Genomic DNA, 17,908 nt, shown 5'->3' with positions numbered 1-17,908 from the left:
CAGAATCAACACAAAATTAAAATTCATACAAAAGTCCTCTATGTGACACCAACCACTTTGTACTAATGCACCGTTTGATCTCTTGTTTACAGACACTGAAATAACTACTAAACTAACGGTAACAACAGACACCTTAAAATTCTTTTCAGTTTATTTAATGAGAAAAAATAAACCACTTTCATTTTAAGATTTGGGCAATATGTTAATGTTACCCGCACATTTAACGAAGGTGAAAACGTTGCAACAGTCACACGAGATTTTGTAGCTAGAGAGAAGTTTGCAAAAGAATAATGACATGAATTGTGTCCAATTTTCTAAGTAACCACGATCTCCGGTCACTGTTGAGCAGTTCTGTTTTTGTAAGATGTTTGGGATCAACTACCAGAGTAACTTTTTATTATTAACTGCTGGTCACAACAAAAAGTTATTTAATTCCACCTTTTGCTGCTGCTTCGTTGTAGGTTTCAGTTTTTTTACCAGCTGTCTCCTCAGGTAGTTGTAATGCTGGGTCCTTGATCTTTGTGTGGGTTTCCTTTCTCTTTTTTTTGGAGGAGTGGTATTGTCTGATGGCCTGCTTAACATCTGAAGCAGTCCAGTGGTGATGGGTCAGGGCATCCTGCAGGGTGAAAGCGCCATCTCTGGTCCGTCTGACTCCTTTACACATTGCAGTGCTGCGCAGCTCCAGTCCTATCTCATGCACAACTTTGCGCAAATATTTCTGAGTTTCATTCAGACACTGCACCTCTGTAAGAAAGGAGAGAAGAAAATATCAGGCAGGATCTGTACGTATCCTAAAAATATATTTTTAAATATAAATATCAAATTGTCAAATGAGGATTTCTGTGTGTTCAAGAATATTTACCTAAAGTGAAGTTGGGGGGCTGGAAGCGAATGCAACGCAGGCCTGTCAAAATAGGTGTCGATTTCCCGCCTGGACCCAGTAGACCTTGAGCAGCCATCTCGTAGGCTTCCTGTGAGCGCATGTCTACATTGGAATACCTGTATAGTAAAAATAAACAGTCATCAAGCTGCACTTTACTGTGGCCCCACTGAAAGCCCTTTATGGACTGATGTGTTACGTGTACAGGAGGTCTTAGTCAAAAGTAAATCAGAGGGAAACTGTTAGGGGGGAACTGAAGTGCCAAAAATGTCCATATTATGTTTAGAGAAATTAAATGAATATTCAGTGTCATTAGCATACAATAACAAGGCCTTCTGATTGACTCCCTGCAGCATCGCCAAGACTCTGTCCAGCTTATCCTGCGTGATGTGACCTGTTGAACACAGCAATGTTTTAGGGTCAGATACAGTCAAAGGCACAATCACTGGTGCTTCAGTTTTGTTTGGCTGGTGATTAATACATGATGTTTCATGTGTATCATGCACAAATAGTGAATGTTAGACAGATACAAACGAATACAAATGAATAGAAAATCAAAAAATATGACAGTAGTATTACAGAGTGAATGGCTTTTAGACAATATTATTGTAAATCATTAGTGAGCTTTGTAACCAATTATTTCAAGTGTCTTTGGATATAATACTCCTTCTCAAATGTAAATATATAAAACTGAAAAAGTGAACAAACTGATGAAACTGATCACAAATAGGAAAAAACTGAGATATCTTACCATACGTGGACCTTTCCACAACTCTGCCTGTGTGAGAGAAGTCATCTGTTGCAGTCCCAAATTCACCCTCCAATGTGTAATCCTGAAACATATCAAACAGCATTAAACCTATGCAGATATTGATATTCATTGTATCTTTGTACATGTGATGAAACGAGAAATTATAAAATACCCTTGTGACTCTTGTTGTGTATGTTGTGAGACCATTCAGGGCCCTGTTTCCATTCCCAACAGCAAGAACTAAAGTAGAAAAATAAAAAAGAGAGACTTAATGTATTTAAATACAACATGATGTGAAGCAAATGGGTTGTCTCATGAGATCAGCTCTTAAATAATTATACCTAGAACACCAGAGGAGGGTGCATCCAGGCGATGTCCTACTCCAACTTTAATATGCTGGAATTCAGGTCCAGTCACTAATACAAACAGAAAATATACATTTAATCATTCATATGCGCTCCTCAATGGGCACAGACACAAATCCATTTGAATATCATTCAGTCATTGCAGCTAATGCAAACCTGCAGAGCCATCAGACCAGACTTTACATGTAGTCAAATCTAACATGACCAGAGGGGAAAATGTGGAGTGAAAACTAAATTAAAATCAGCTTGAACATTTTGACTTGTCAAACAATCACATGTCTTGAGTAAGTAAACTACAAATGGAATTAATAATTAACAAGAGGTCATTATTAGAGTGTCTGCTTAGAGCTGACAGCCTTACATGGGGCTTTGAAGATATGAAAGAAAACTGTTATTCAAGGATGATACATCGTGTGGTGATGTGTATGAACAGGTGACCCAGGAGGTGAAGCTATGCAGTGGAGGGGACAAACATACCCAGAGGATGTTTGGACAGCACTGCCACAGAGACTGCAGACAGTGTGAGTCCCTTGGGTGCTTCAGTCTCACTCACTGGGTGTGCCAAGAGGCGGACCTCCTGTGGAAGTGGTTGGGGCGGTGTAGCATTTAAACCTGTAATGTAACACACACACACACACACACACAGAGAGAGAGAGAGAGAGGTCAACAGGGTGCAGTGATTTACTTTGAGTCAAGGTAAAATAGCTGCATCATGCTTCACTGTCAGCAGATATAGAATAGAGAGATAGAATTATAACTGCAAGGATAACATTTATTATGGATGTGTTATCCTCACCTTTCAGGAGATTAGTCTCGATGGTATCCCGTACCAGTTTCCAGTGGACACCAGAGGGCTTGTACACACAAAACAGACCCTCTAACCCCCGGAACATCCGAATAGCTGGAGTTGTCATTATTTAGTAACATTCAGATTTCTAGATAAATTATATTAGGTAACATCTCTTAAGACTTTTCGCGGGTACAGTACCGGGGTTTGTTTTCTACAACATGGTTTGGTTTTCCTCTATTCGCCCTTACGGCATGTGAACCTTTCGCGCATGCGTATACGTCTGGCAACGTAAACCGTGGCAGTTACTTCCTGAACATACTGCCGCCTGCTGTACCGGATGTATACAACAACTAAATAAAATTAGTGGAATTATGTGTTGTTAAAAATGGGGGAGGCAGAATTTTTCGGGGGGCTGATAAAAACAATTGTAAAAACTCCAGACGGTGGCTACAGCTGCCCCAAATCCACCCAACGAAGAAGAAGACCAACGACCTGTAGTGTACCCGCTCTACTGCTCCACACTCCAGTCAGCAGGTGGCGGTAACGCACCTCCAAGCTACAACCGCCATTAGGTCCCGACGAAGAAGAAACCTTGTTTACAACCGTTGCGGGCCCAGAAGACTTGACTCCGGTAACGTTTAAACTGTTATAACTTTTTACGTGTCTTTGCTGGAGTAGCTTTCTGACATGCGCATAAAGCCTCACACATAGCTAATTAAAATACAAAATCAACGAGCGTAACGTCCAGCTAGTGGCAAGAAGTACAAGTTCAAGGACATTATCCGTAGTTCGCTATCGTTATGGTATTTGGCCTATAACGTTTCATTTAGAACTTGTATCCAAGACGACAGTGACGACAGTTTGCTGTTAAGTGACGTAATTGGTCACCACGAAGCTCTACGTGTGTGTGTGTGTGTGTGTGTGTGTGTGTGTGTGTGTGTGGACGTCAGTAGGGGGTTAAAATGAGCCTTCAGTGATAATCTGTAATGTCAGTGTAGCACAGGGTTGTCTGGTCTCCACTTCCGCCACTCCACAATAATATATCACAAAATGGGCTAAACACATTTAATACTAATTAAAGTTCTGCTCGGGTCAAACATATTCACTGGAAAGGCTCTGCTACACTAAAGGGAACAGAGCCTTAATAAGTATAATTGGTAACACCTGTGTTTACCTTACTGTTTCATGACAAAATGGCTGCTTTGAAAAAGGTCTAGTCACGGTTTACTGGGACATCTGAATGTAGCGGAGCCCTTGTTAAAGCACTACACGTTTCATTTAATCTACCTCATTAGATATCGCCTTTTAGGGAAGGACAGGATACACCTATATGCCTCTTCAACCTGAGCAATGGTCTGTGTGAGCAGGCCCTTTAATATTATTAATAGCAACACCTAGAAGACACACAATGTAGTCTGTGAAAAAGATTAAAACTATATCATCAATGGACAATCATCTCCCTTATTGGCCCTAATTATGTAAACTTTAACATGGGGCCCCTCTTGAAGACAGGCACACAACCTAATACTTTAGGGGTGCATATTAAATTTGTGTTAATGAAACGACCACAGATATACACAATAGGCCTCTTTTGACATAAAAAAAAAGAAACATGGCTGTCAATAATAAAATGAATGTTGGCTGAAATCCATTTAGCTGCTTCAGTTTTAGAGTCCTGGTATTGTGCATACTGGCTCACTGTCACACAGTCGTGGCTTATTGGTGCACATGAAAAGAACAGAGCTATTAATTAATGTTATTTGTAACAGCTGTGCTTTGTGTACTACTAATAATGACAAGTCAAAATGTCTCTAACAATCTGTTGTGCACTACTTTTTACATTCTCTTACAATGGGACACTTTGACTTTACTGTGAAGGAATTCATTGTTCCAACTAAATTTGCACATTTCAAAATGTAATTTACAGAATAGTGCACTATGACTAGTCAACGATTTTAGACGTTTTTTTGTTTTTGTTTTGAATCACTCTTATACAAACATCCTGGTGAGGAAACATTTACTAAACATTTTATTCAGGTTTTACTTTGACATTAATCTGTATAATGTCTGTGGTGTTTCCTCTGTAGGTATAATGCAATCTCCTCTGCGCTGGGTGCTATGGGATGTGAAGGACACCCTTCTGAAGGTGCGTGCATCTGTGGGAGAGCAGTACTGCAAGGAGGCTGAACGAATGGGCTTGAACCTCAGTCCTGTGGACGTCGAAGCCGCTTTCCTCCAGGCGTACAAACAGTATTCCAGCAGATACCCAAACTATGGCGTCACTCAGGGCCTGGATGGACGGTCTTGGTGGATCAGAGTCGTGCAGGACACTTTCTCCAGGTGCAGGGTACAGGACCCAGCCCTGCTCCATAAAATAAGTAACAACCTTTATCAGAACTTCTGCAATGCAGAGAACTGGGAGGTAAATGACAGATGATGATTATGGATCTGTTTAAAATGGCCACTTTGTAAAGTATTTTTGCACATTACTACTAATGTTTGCTTTTTATATGAATGTGGTGGACAAAGTAGCACAGAAAAGTTCAACTTAAAATTGTGTCATGTCTGTTTTAGGTATTTCCAGACTCACAGAAGGCACTGGAGAGTTGTTCCTCTCTAGGACTGAAGATGGGTGTGGTGTCAAACTTTGATAGTCGCCTAAAAGAGATTTTACGTGTTTGTGGCCTGCTGTCTCACTTCAGCTTTATAATAACATCCGAGGAAGCAGGTGTGCCAAAGCCGAGTCCAAACATTTTTCATCAGGCACTGCAGAAATGTGAAGTACCAGCTGCTAGTGTAGCTCATATTGGGGACCACTATGTGAACGATTACCTCGCCTCTCGTTCTGTGGGTATCCACGGGTTCCTGTTAAACAGACACGACAAGTGTAACCAACCTGACGTTCCTCAAGAGCATCGGCTCAGCTCCTTGGAGGAGCTGCCACCACAGCTCCAGCAGCACATAGACTAATGCCAAACAACCATGGGCTCAAGTGCAAAGCTACTCAGCCCAACTGTGGTTCAGTTAAGAAACTAATTTCTGTGACTGACCTGAGTGGGCTCAACCATGTTAGAGCTCTCTACATATGTTTGAACCAATGCAAGGTATGTGTTGTAATATAAAAACTGTATCAGTTTGTTATTATCATGCAGATTTAGTGTAAATAAATTGGGAGCAAAAATATCTATGAATTGTCTCATAAAACTGCCTGATTTCATCTGATGACAAGATTAAAAAAAGGGTTTTGAGATGTGAAGAAAAAGTTTATATTTTAAAACACGTATACAAACATCAGAAGTGAAACTAATACTTCTTATAGCACTAAGAATTTACAAAACAGGATCATAATGAAAACTCCACAATGTAAACAATAGGCAACATAAAAGTGGGGGAACAGATGGGTGACATATTAAAAGAAAAAACAAGCATATATAGTGTCTTAGTGAGGGGTCGGGCCACCGTCTGTGATACTCTACTGGAGGAATGAACACATTTCCAAAAGATATTCTCTCATCTGGCATTTAGTGTCTAGTTATTAATTCCTGTTTAATGTATTTTGCAAGTATTTTGGGGACATTTTATACCTTTATTACAGAGTTGATATTAGAAAAGACACAGGAAATGAGGGGAGGGAGAGATGGGGAAAGCCATGGTTACCAAACATCCCAAGTCCTTCTTTAGTCACCCATCTGTATTCATCTAGCCTTCCATATATTCACGTTTTCCAGTTAAAAAAGGTTTTGGTCTGAACAAATGATTCAGTTATTTTGTGCAATACGTGGCGTTGCAACATGTGCATGCAGGCAATTGACTCACCACTGTTCACTAATATTTTTACATAAAATCTGTAGGCTCATGTGTTTGAACTACTTCCTTTTAAATTCATAATCCCAGCACAAATGAACAGAGAGGTTGTCACCATTGATGGAACTAATTGGATTGAGGAACACAAAACATATTAAACCAACAGCAAGAAATGACAAACTCTAAAATACCATTAAGAATAACCAAAAATACAATAAATATTGTTGGGCCAGACACTGCTGTATAGATGATATGTGATTAAAACAATTAAACATCAATGTGGACTTCATGGGGACTTTAAAGTAACATTATGTAAAACAGTTTTTGCCTCCTGTCCACACTGACCCTGAAAAGACCCCTTCCTGATACAATATATGTAATGTCCCCCCATCACTCCTACATTATTTTATTATTTTTATTTGCACATGCACTAGAATTTATTTATAAGAAATAGAACAATGTGCAGATGAGAGGTTTGAAGCCAAACATGGATGATGAAGATACCTCCCCTTTATAAATATAATCATACTTTAAAAAGATAAATAAAAACAATTATTGTGTAATACAACATTCAAACAGTTGACATACAATATTAATAGAAATGTACAATTATTTTACCCAGTGAAATACATTGTATATTATATTTACATTGTAATCCCATTAGGAAGGGATCATCCAGTAACTCTCATGATGAACGTATGGAGTATGTGAGAATTATAAGATACTGAAAAAATGTGAACTTATCCTTTAAATCGGATGAAGGTGAGGCAAGAGTGGAGACAGAAAGGATGTCAAACATACGCAATCATCACTCTACAAACATGAATTTAAATACTGTAACATCACATTCATGCTGTATAAAATGTGTCTTTGAGCAGCACTCAGGATCAACCACCAGTGTAAATTATTATTTTTTATGTGATTTGGGTGAACTGACCCTTTAGCTCAGGGGTGCCAAAGCTTTTTCCCTTGAAGGGCCAAGACTGAAATGTAATGGGCCAACATTTTATAGCCAAGATGTGAAATAGTGATAGTTCCCATAATTGACTGACTTCCTGTGAAAAAGTGTCAAAATGCCCACTGTGCTCAAATTATGAAAATAAATTAATAAATAGGGATCCTACATATTTAAAGAGCAGTTTTACCTCACAAAAATTAAACTGCATAAATAACAATTTATATTAAAATTTCCTTAAATCAGTTCCTCTTTTTTTTTTTATTTCAGTAGAAACCTCTGGCGGGTCAAATCGAAACAGCGTGGCAGGCCCCACTTTAACTGAAGCTCTGAGCTTTCATCAATCCTAATGATTTGTTTCAGTGCTTAGCAGTGAGGAGAACAAGGCAGGGTTGCTTAACCCTAATACCTTTGTAAATACTCTTATTTCAAACCATCTGGTCAGAGGCAGAGACTGGGAATGTTGGACTGAGGATCAAAAGGACCAGAGGAGGAAGCAGAGGGGGAAAAAGACCAGAATGGCATTGCAATTCAAAGCAGATCTACAGCCTCTTATGGGGAATCGGAATTGACACTTGTCCAAATCAGATTTTGAGAGAATTTCCTGACGACAACACACAGCTTTCCACTTCACAAAATGTGAATCACCACCCAGTTTGTAGTAAGTCTTGGCTTCTTCTTCTTCTTCTTTTCCCCCACTTGATTTCATTCGTTTCCCCTCACACTCCTTTGTATGTTAAAGAGTATTGTGTATCTTTAGGGAATCGCCCACAAGAGCTGCTTAATTCAAAGCTGGTTTAGTAGCTCAGCCAGACGGCTCTAAAAGGGCTCCACAGAAATCCAATTGCAGACATAATGGGATTGCAAAACAAAACAGAGCTCCTCGTGGAGAGAGCGAAAGCGAGGAGCAGAGGAGATGCAGCACCTTAAGGAAGGAAGAAGTCTACCCAATGACATACAATGGAAATAAAAATAAAAAAACGGATGTATGTGGCACAGTCTTGCACATTGAATAAAGGCTTTAACATGAATGGGTATACATTCTGTAAACTCAAAAACACAATAAATAAAAAAAAAACGTAATGGCGATATAGAAGAGGGCTGAAACATTTCCTTCAGCTATAAAAGCACTCAAGAGTTCAGCTCTTTGTTCAATTGTGCCCGGGGTTCAGGGTTTCATGTTGCCATTTCTGAGTCTTAAAATATTCAGTGGAAGAGAAAAATAGAAGAGCAAAGCGTCAGGAAATCGGGGTATTTGAAGAGGGAAGGAGGAAAAAAAGAAAAAAAAGCAAAGCTTCAGAAGTGAAAAGAAGGTCACGCAATGAATCAAACAACAGACTCCAAAGACGGAGCAGCAATTATTAAGCACATGAATAAAAAAATATGCACACGCGATTGCATTTTTAATTCATTTCATTGGAAAACAAAATAATATAAGCTTTCCAATTGTGACAACAGAAATCTTACAAAGTAAAGGGTTAATGCATTAGAGGATCACCCTTTTTCAGATGATTTTGTATTGACACCTTATATACACATTGAATATTTCACTCTGGTTGAGATATTTACACATAAAATGCTGTAATAACAAACATCAATACATATTCTGAATGTAAATATCATCACATACTGTAAACAAAGACAAGCGTATCATCCCCTCGGAGTCTTTTGGCATTTTAATACCATCACATTCATTTTATCATGGAAGTTTTTTGTTTTTTTTTCGTGTACACACGTCGTACCCAAGTCAGTTTGTAATCATTTTATATTCCTTCACCGATTATTTTTCCAGTTTTCTTTTTAAGAAAATCTTAAATATTTTGTTTTAAATTAACCTTCAGAGGCTTTTCTCTCTTTAAAAGTATTTAAATTCAAAGCAGAGGCAATGCTATAACACACCACTCTAATATAAAGTGTTTTGTGTCTTTAAAAATACAAGCTGTGATTTAGGTGCATGCATGCTTAGGTGGATTTGTACAAACTGCGTGCCTCTTCCCTTCAGTGCTCATTCAGGCAAAAGTTAGAAACGAGTGTATTTGGCATCTCTCATTATGTGGACACTCTCTCCAAGTGACCAGTGTGCAGTAAGTGCAGTTTTTTTTTTTATGAACAATGAGCAAGCTTGCAGAAAAGTGCAACAATACAATAGGACCATAATAATAATAATAATAATAATAATAATAATAATAATAATAATAATAATAATGTGGCCTCCCAGGATGTGCATGTGTCTTTAAAGTTATAGCCTGCAAATCAAAAACCTCTGATGCATGAACATGTTCAAGTAACAGCTCAGGAATTAAAAATAAAACTGACAAATATTTCAACTTCAGTAGCAATACTGGGGTCAAATCATTTGAAAAAAATACCTGGATGATTGTTTTCTCACAACCATATTTGAACAATTTGTGTAAGTTACAGATTCAAGTCCAGGGTTTTTTAATACAACAGCAGTCAGTCCATTAAACAATTCCTACTCCTGTCAGGTGAAGTGAGTTCCTTCTTTAAAAACAGATACTAAAACTTCTTTAAAGCATCAGTTTTCCCCCCCACCAGAATTTCTTAAAAATGTCCTCTGTGCTTGTAGAGTTCTGATGAAATGTGTGCAAAGTTATTAAAAGACAAAAATAGGAATTGGGGTCTTCTGACTTAAGTTAATTCAATGATTCTTGTCCCACAGCCCAAAATAAACAGCGTTCCTATTCAACATCCACACAGGACGATTAATGGCCTTAATGGATCATTTCTCGTGTCCTCTAGGCCAGCCATAAACAGTAATCAGGACACGCGGAGCTCTTCCCATGTAGGATTTGGCAGCAGCTTCATCCTCAGAGCTTCTAACAGACTGTTGTAGTTCTGCAGGTATTTCCACAAAATCAAATAGTGAAGTAAACATGTTCCTACGGTGCTTCAGGTCAAAGGTCGCAGTCAGTGGGGGAAAAAAAAAAATGGGTTAACCTCCCACATCGAGCAGGCCTACCTTAGCCACACTGAAGATGGTGCTTCTTCGCCTCTGGCCAGGTCTGCTTGATCAGAACATGTGAGTACCACTTTGGATGCAATCCTGAGGGTTTGTGGGCCGGACAAGACGAGGAAAACTAAACACGCCGTGATGCAATCAGCTCATGTTCCAGCAATATGTCTTCTCAAACCACTGAAAGGGAAAGAATAATAAGGAAAATTAAAAATTAAAAAATTTCCCACAAGGATCACTTGATTTTAGTCAGCAAATCCCCCAAAAAAACAACAACAAAAGATAATGAAATGATCCTACTAATAAGTATTGTGTAAGGGTATCCAAAGCCTGATACATCTTATTCCTCTGAGCTATAGAGCTCCACTGCTATTTATTCATTACCATCAACATGGGCATTGTAGTTTATTTTGAGTCAACCATCTTGCTGTTGCAAATTCTCACTAGAGCAGCAACTGTGGATTAATCCACAGCTGAAAATAGTCCCCAACACATTTACTCAGTCGGAGTTACATACACTAAAAACTACAGTGCCCTGCTGGTTTAAAATCCTTTTTGATAATGAAACTATACATTTATGACCTGTTTGAATTTAATGTATTGAGAAACAGACTACCTTTCATGGGACTTGTTAAAGCTCCAGTGTGTAACATTTGGGAGGATTTATTGGCAGAAATGAAATATAATATTTGTAGGTATGTTTTCATTCATGTATTAACACCTGAAAATAAGAATTGTTGTGTTTTTTCTGGCTATAGAAAGGCCCCATCTAGAGTCCTCCTATATGCTTGGAAAGGGAGCAGTACCAAAACGAAAAAAATTCTACACACTGGTCCTTTCACAACAGGACAAATATATTAATAATTCCACGCTTATACCTCAATGTGTATAACATAATTTTTTATCCCCAACCACATTAAAACAATATGAACAGGAAGACAGAGAGCCCATCTATCTGTACTCTTTGCCTTAATACATCCAATTAACAGTATGTAGCATTTACTGGCCATCTACATTATACAGTCTCATTGCTCTCAACTTTATCAGTAAATTTGCCACCCCAACAACAAAATAGAAATGTGACCTTGGGAACACAAGAAATAAATGAAGTACCACTCTCAGAAGGATAGCAGGACGCTCCGTGCTTCTCTGGGATGTAGTGATGTGCGTGTCTCCTCCTGCGACAGTCCTGCCTCCACCAGCAACTGCACAAGAAAATACGCAAATACTGGAATATTCTCCCAACAACAAGCCAATTACTTCATTCCTTAGTTGGACAAATGTGTTCTGTTAAATACTGTTCAGTTTATCAGCTATGATCCCAGTGAACCTTTTAGTATAAGGTGCATGTTACTTACTGTAACAGTGTACACAACACCATGATGAGAACACACCCAATCACACACAACACCAGCACTGTGGCAACGGTCTGTTGTCTGTGATTAGTTGCTACTACAGCGAGCAGGTCTGCATGCTCGCACCTCATCCCGACAAAGCCTGCATGACACCTGCAACAAGGACGGAAAATCAAATCAGGTATGCATAAATACGTAAAAACAGCAGTTAATTGACTTTGTAAGTAGCACAAATCACAGTGTTATCGGCTGACAGGGGAAGCCCCAACACTAGCTGCATCAATATCATATTTAATATCATAATATAACTGCTGCAATAGTTTTAAAAGTTTTTGTTTTTTTAACCTAATACAAATTTTAACTCAGAAATGTTTACATTTTCTCTATAGAGGCATCATTTTGAAAAGTGAAAAGTGCTTTAAATTGCTAAAACACCAAAGTGACCAAAAGCAATATTAACAAGCAACTGTAAAAGAGGACGAAACATATTCTTTTGTAAGTTAAGAGTGCATTATCTGTAAATCTGATTACTGTTATGTCTGAAAGTGAACTGATAGTCGACCTAATAATGTGGGCTTAATCGTTATTTAAGACGGTAACAACTTACACACATGCAGGTGTCTCCTCTAGTATCAGGAAGCGACACGTGCCGTGGAAGCAGAAATGGCGGTGGGAGTCTGGACAGTCGTCAAAATGAGACCGAACAGCCGCTGCCACAAACTCTGTGAGGTTGTCAGACAAGACATTGTTAACATTTTCAGAGATATATACCAAACGAAGGATTTTTTCAGACCATAAAACACACAAATATTTTCCATTGAAACCAATGCAAATTAAATCATTTTAGTTGAGTGGCCAGTACGAAGCATCTCCTGATATTTAGGTGGGTCACTTGAACTGATGACAGAACCATCCACCTTTAGAAGTCCTTTAGAGCAGTGGTTCACAACCTGGGTTCTGAGGACACCCAGGGATGCCTACAAATGGGGAATATTTTAATTTCACCATTATTTAATTGGCTATAAGTTCACCTATTGACAGAATGTATAAGAATGACTATTCTGTTTAAAGGTTTCACACTCTTCACTGTTAATCTGCCAATCTACAAAACAGACAGTTATAGAATAACTTAATCTCATCAGAGGGGGATCCGACAGGACAACTTCTCATCAAATTCGGGTTTGCGGCCTGATTTGTTTTAATTTGGGAGGCCTTGACACCAAAAAGGTTGAGAGCCACAGCTGTAGTGCGTGAATTAAACCCTAAATTACAATATCAAATATAATCAAAGTGCATTTGGTCCAAATACACACCATGACACAGGTGAATATCATAACTCTAAAAATAGCATAAGCCCGCAGAGACCTAAAACAACAGCATGTACTAAATCCTAAAGCTGACACCCACGCCACCAACGGTAGACTGAAGCCTTTTGTTACCAGTTGCGTGTGGATTTATGGTGGCTTACATCTCTCACTTTACCTGGGAGGGACAATTAGAGTCAAGAAAAGTCCCGGTGAGACGTTCCAAACAAAAGGACTCCATCCATCAGCCCACATTAGGACTCAGGAGAGAGCACATCCCTGCAGTAACCACATTTCTTTAGCAGAAAATAAAGCCTTTAAGCAACTATCTCTGTTTTCACTCGGGACAGAAATATCTAATTTAATGAACGCCCAGACAAAACAGGACATTTCTTACGCATAAGCTGTACAGTCAGACAAATTCCTACATAACTGACTCAAACAAAAGTCAGTGTTCCCCGAGCAGTCGAAACAGATACATAGTGTCGCATTCAGACTGGGAAGGAGGATGAACATCCAGACAGATAGCTGCATTACAGCCTTCGTCACACACTCCATTCCAACGGTAAATGGGCTTTTGGATTGCAGCCTACATGTATTGTCTCCTTCTTTCAGACTCTGTGAAAGCCCTCTGTTGTCCCTGAGGCATCTGCCTACGAACCCCTCTCTCTTTCCATGTGATTTTGGCAGTGGAACGAGAGAGACATTGAGACACAAAACAGCCTTTAGGGCATGTAAGGTGCTTTTAATTCGATACTGTAGGTGCAGCTTTTTGTGAAATGGCTGAATGTACTGTTCATAATCTTTAATTTACCACAATGGCAACCCTCACTCACGCTAAGAGGATCAATTATCAGCGAGCGCCACACTGTCTGCATGTGTTGATGCACTGCAGCTCAATGGGAAGCTTTACAGTGTCGAGGACTCCGACTGTGGAAGCAACACTGCAGGGAGAGCAGATTGAGGCCTGCAATGAGGTTTTATCTTAAAATACAGCGAATGTTTTACTGAAAATGGCTCAACGATGAGCTTGAACCTTCTCTTGCATCTTCACATGACACGGCTGCTTACTTTTAACTGGAGGGATGATAGTTGTAGTAGTCGCAGTGGTTGTGGTAGTTGTGCCTCTTGTTGCAGAGCGGCTTGTTGAGGAGTTCGGAGCAGCAGTGGAGTTTGTACTGATGGAAATGCTGGCTTCAGTGATAGTTGCATTGCTCAGCTCTGCTCCAAATGTAAAGAGGGAAGCTATAAAGATGAAAATAAATGGCCGTTAACATATGATATGATCCTAATGTGAAAAATCAAGAAATAACTGCAAGTCCCTGCAGGAATATAACAACAGATACAAATGCCTGATGTGGATGCAACACTACAACAAGAGTGGCTCAAAGTCTTAAGAACATTGGACATATGACAGATTGTTGTTTTCTTCTGGGGATGATAAAGAGTTTCTTGTCTTGCGTCTTCACATGACACGACTGTGCTGAGACCTACTTTTAACTGGAGGGACGTTGGTTGTAGTAGTTGGAATAACTGTTGCAGCCGTTGTGCTTCTGCTGCTGGTTGCTGCAGAGGTGGTTGTCGAGGTGCTCGGAGCAGCAGTGGAGTTCAAATTGATTGAAATGCTGGCTTCAATAATTGTTGAATTGCTCGGCCCTGCTCCAAATGTAAAGAGGGAACCTGCGGAGAGGAAAACAAACCTCTGATACAGTGCCAATGTCAAATATAGAAATAGCAACAAATCCCTGCAGGAATATAATAACAAAAATACCAAGAAAGTTCACTGTAAACTCACCATTGAGTACCACAGACATACTAAAAGTACCTACAGGAATATAAAAAATATATATTACTGTATTGTGATTTTTCCCCCCCAAAAGAAAACCAGCTGTCATATATGTTACTATATGATAAACAACCTTAATCCTAGTAATCTGCCCCCATACAGCTCTCATCATGTGACTCTTCAATGTAATATCGATGCTTCATTGAGTAACTGGTACCCAACAATAGTAACAGGGTCAAGCATCCACTAAAAGGATGAGACCAAAGCACTATAAATACACCCGGTCTACGTGGATACACGCAAGCATAACTAGACTGAAACAAGCACATGAAAAATTTAAAAGTTGACAGAAACTTGAAGATCATAAGAAACATGGTGATTTTTATACTTTTTTTTTTCTCACCATAAAAATTTAGAATATAATACAGAAATCCAACAAATTAACACAACCACTTTAGTTTAATATATATTGTATTAACAATCAGTGACACCAGACAGGATAAACAAAGTACCATCAAGCAGAGTAAGCTCAATACAGCTAGTTAAATTAATTTGGAGAGCTAACACACTTTAAATGTATATTGGAGTATTGCACTGATTCTCATTGCAAGTCTTAAAGTGATCCAGTGACTTAACATGAAACAAAATAATTAATACTGGAGGACCCACATCTCTCATTCAGTTCTCTTAATCATTAATCACTACATTAATCTAAAATAAATTAAATAAAATGACAAGTGGGAACGAGACATGGACACAAATAAAAATGCTTAATTTCCAGGAAAATGATCTACTCACCGCTTATGAGAAAGATTGTATCCCAGAAGATCCGAGTCATCTTGACGACTTGTAGTCTAAACTAGTTGAGGGGCAGCTTCACTGAAATGCGGCCGTGTGTTAAGAAACCACATTAGTCATTAGTGTTGCAGCAGGCTGCAGGGCGAGCAGCAGCAACACAGGAAACATTTATTGCCGTCATCACAGTCCTGTCCACTGCTGGCATTTACACACATCTGATACACTGTCGCTTCAGATTCAGTCGTTTAAAAGTAACTGTGGTCGAGTTTCTTTCAGTCAAACACCACGAGAATCTGTAGCGGGATGTCCGAGCGTTTAACTTCACTGTGTTCAATTGAGGAAACTCGTGTAATCCTGTCAGAGGCTGACCAATTAGAGACAGAGAGGGAGGAGGAGGAGGAGGAGGAAGGTATCGTCTCATTATGACCTCAATATGTGTCTGATTATTTTAATTATTTAATTTAAAGGTAATTTAGGTCAAAATATTCCACTACAACAGAAAGTGAATTTAAAAATAAAGGTATATAAATATTATCAGCAAGATTTGTATAAAAAGTACTAATTCTGCAGTAAAATGTTCCCTGTCAGTGTTTTACTATTAAATATGATTTTTTTTTAAATTAATATTACAGCTGCATTAAATTCAATTCAATTCAATTCAATTTTATTTGTATAGCGCCAATTCATAACAGAAGTTATCTCAGGACACTTTTCAAATAGAGCTAGACCGAACTTATTTACAGAGACCCAACAGTACCACCATGAGCAAGCACTTGGCGACGAGGGCAAGTAAAAACTGCCTTTTAAGAGGCAGAAACCTAGGACAGATCCTTCGGCTCTAGGTGGGTGGTCGTCTGTCTCGGCCAGTTGGGGTGAGAGAGAGAGAGAGAGAGAGAGAGAGAGAGAGAGAGAGAGAGAGAGAGACAGACAGGTGCACAGCAACAACAGTAGCAACAACTATACTAATAGTAGTGACTGATGATGATGAACATGACAACAGCAGGTGTGTGTTGCATTTTACTGCTGTAGATGTTTAAGGTTGAGCTCATTTTAATCACTATCATACATTTGTAGAATCGCTGTCCCATAAAAACAGCCTTGTTTTCAGCTTTATGACAATTGCATTATTACAGACAATCCCAGAGGGTTTTAAATAGTTTATGTAGTTGAGAATCTTCCCAGCCTATAAAGGAAAACGTTTTGGTTCATTCAAACATTCAAAATCACCAAAATTGGAGATACATGGTTTTCCTGGACAGGAAGGGTACTGTAATATGTAACTACAGCTGTGGGACAAATGTAGTGGAGTAAAAAGTAGAATATTTGTGAATTGTAATGGAGTAGTATGAAGTAGTATAAAGTTGCATAAAATAGAAAATACTCAAGTACAGTACTTTAATAAATGTACTTAGTTACATCCCACCACCGGTCCTCCTGGAACACTGAATTCTTTTAAATAAACATGAATTGAAATAAAATAACATGTACAGTCTCTTTTTCCTGTTATTTGATATATGGTATATATATATGTATGTATATGTGTATGTATTATTTGTATGTTGTGCAGACTACAAAATCCTATATAAATATAATTAAGGTATTTAATGTGTTAATTCATGTGTAGTGTTTTTCTTTATCACTGGGTTTTAAAATGAATAAAAGTTGTATTTTATTTCGGGGCCTAAGAATAGCTCTGCTGCTCCGTCTGTTCATTCATCTGTCCAACGGTTTGGTCCAGAGCAAAGAATCCTATGAAATTTGGTGCAGATATTCATAGACTCCAAAGGATAAATTCATAATGTTTTTAGTGATGCTCTGACCTTTTGTCAACAGTGTCTCTGTGTCTTTTATCAGGTTCATGAAAGCTGCCAGACTGTCCAGAAAAGTGCAGCAGTGAAATGATTCAGACACACACAAACACAAACTGACTGGGATACTGTGTATATTGTGTGTTTCTTCTACACTTGCTCTCAATAATACAGGTGGATTATTCTAATATTTGAAAATAATTTTCATTCTAATAGTCCCAGAATGTGTTTCATTTCCTTATGTTATCTGTGGCAGAATGAATTCAATTGAAAAATGCTCTTCATGCAGCATCGAGTACACCTGTAAAGGTATCGATGGGATCATTTAGTGATCATCT

The 17,908-nt window shown here is 38.7% G+C and overlaps 3 protein-coding genes across 4 annotated transcripts; 1 reads left to right on the top strand and 2 right to left on the bottom strand.

Annotated features, from left to right (window-relative positions):
- Positions 1-133: 133 nt before the first annotated feature.
- On the bottom strand, positions 134-3,052 carry trub2 (TruB pseudouridine (psi) synthase family member 2). Its single transcript, XM_051416567.1, has 8 exons — positions 2,793-3,052; positions 2,474-2,608; positions 1,973-2,047; positions 1,804-1,871; positions 1,632-1,713; positions 1,202-1,274; positions 863-999; positions 134-744 (listed from the first exon to the last, which is right to left on the bottom strand). The coding sequence occupies exons 1-8, from the start codon at positions 2,908-2,910 to the stop codon at positions 425-427; spliced, it is 1,008 nt and encodes a 335-aa protein (XP_051272527.1). The 5' UTR covers positions 2,911-3,052; the 3' UTR covers positions 134-424.
- A 223-nt stretch (positions 3,053-3,275) lies between these two features.
- hdhd3 (haloacid dehalogenase-like hydrolase domain containing 3) lies at positions 3,276-5,969 on the top strand. Its single transcript, XM_051416570.1, has 3 exons — positions 3,276-3,417; positions 4,874-5,208; positions 5,361-5,969. Exons 2-3 carry the CDS (start codon positions 4,879-4,881, stop codon positions 5,754-5,756), a joined length of 726 nt encoding a protein of 241 aa, XP_051272530.1. The 5' UTR covers positions 3,276-3,417; positions 4,874-4,878; the 3' UTR covers positions 5,757-5,969.
- Positions 5,970-8,935: 2,966 nt separating this feature from the next.
- Positions 8,936-16,103, bottom strand: tgfa (transforming growth factor, alpha). 2 transcript variants are annotated; one of them, XM_051416568.1, is made up of 8 exons: positions 15,763-16,103; positions 14,974-15,003; positions 14,673-14,858; positions 14,250-14,423; positions 12,482-12,596; positions 11,878-12,027; positions 11,633-11,724; positions 8,936-10,699 (listed from the first exon to the last, which is right to left on the bottom strand). In XM_051416568.1, the coding sequence occupies exons 1-8, from the start codon at positions 15,800-15,802 to the stop codon at positions 10,692-10,694; spliced, it is 795 nt and encodes a 264-aa protein (XP_051272528.1). In that variant the 5' UTR covers positions 15,803-16,103; the 3' UTR covers positions 8,936-10,691. The 2 variants fall into 2 exon arrangements, with proteins under 2 accessions (XP_051272528.1, XP_051272529.1); XM_051416569.1 differs by lacking the exon at positions 14,974-15,003.
- Between the last annotated feature and the right edge of the window lie 1,805 nt (positions 16,104-17,908).

The sequence above is a fragment of the Dicentrarchus labrax genome, unplaced genomic scaffold, assembly GCF_905237075.1.
Source record: "Dicentrarchus labrax unplaced genomic scaffold, dlabrax2021, whole genome shotgun sequence".
NCBI classification, from domain to species: Eukaryota; Metazoa; Chordata; class Actinopteri; family Moronidae; genus Dicentrarchus; species Dicentrarchus labrax.
Note: the sequence above shows the minus strand (reverse complement) of the source record. Positions and strands in the feature narration are given on the sequence as shown.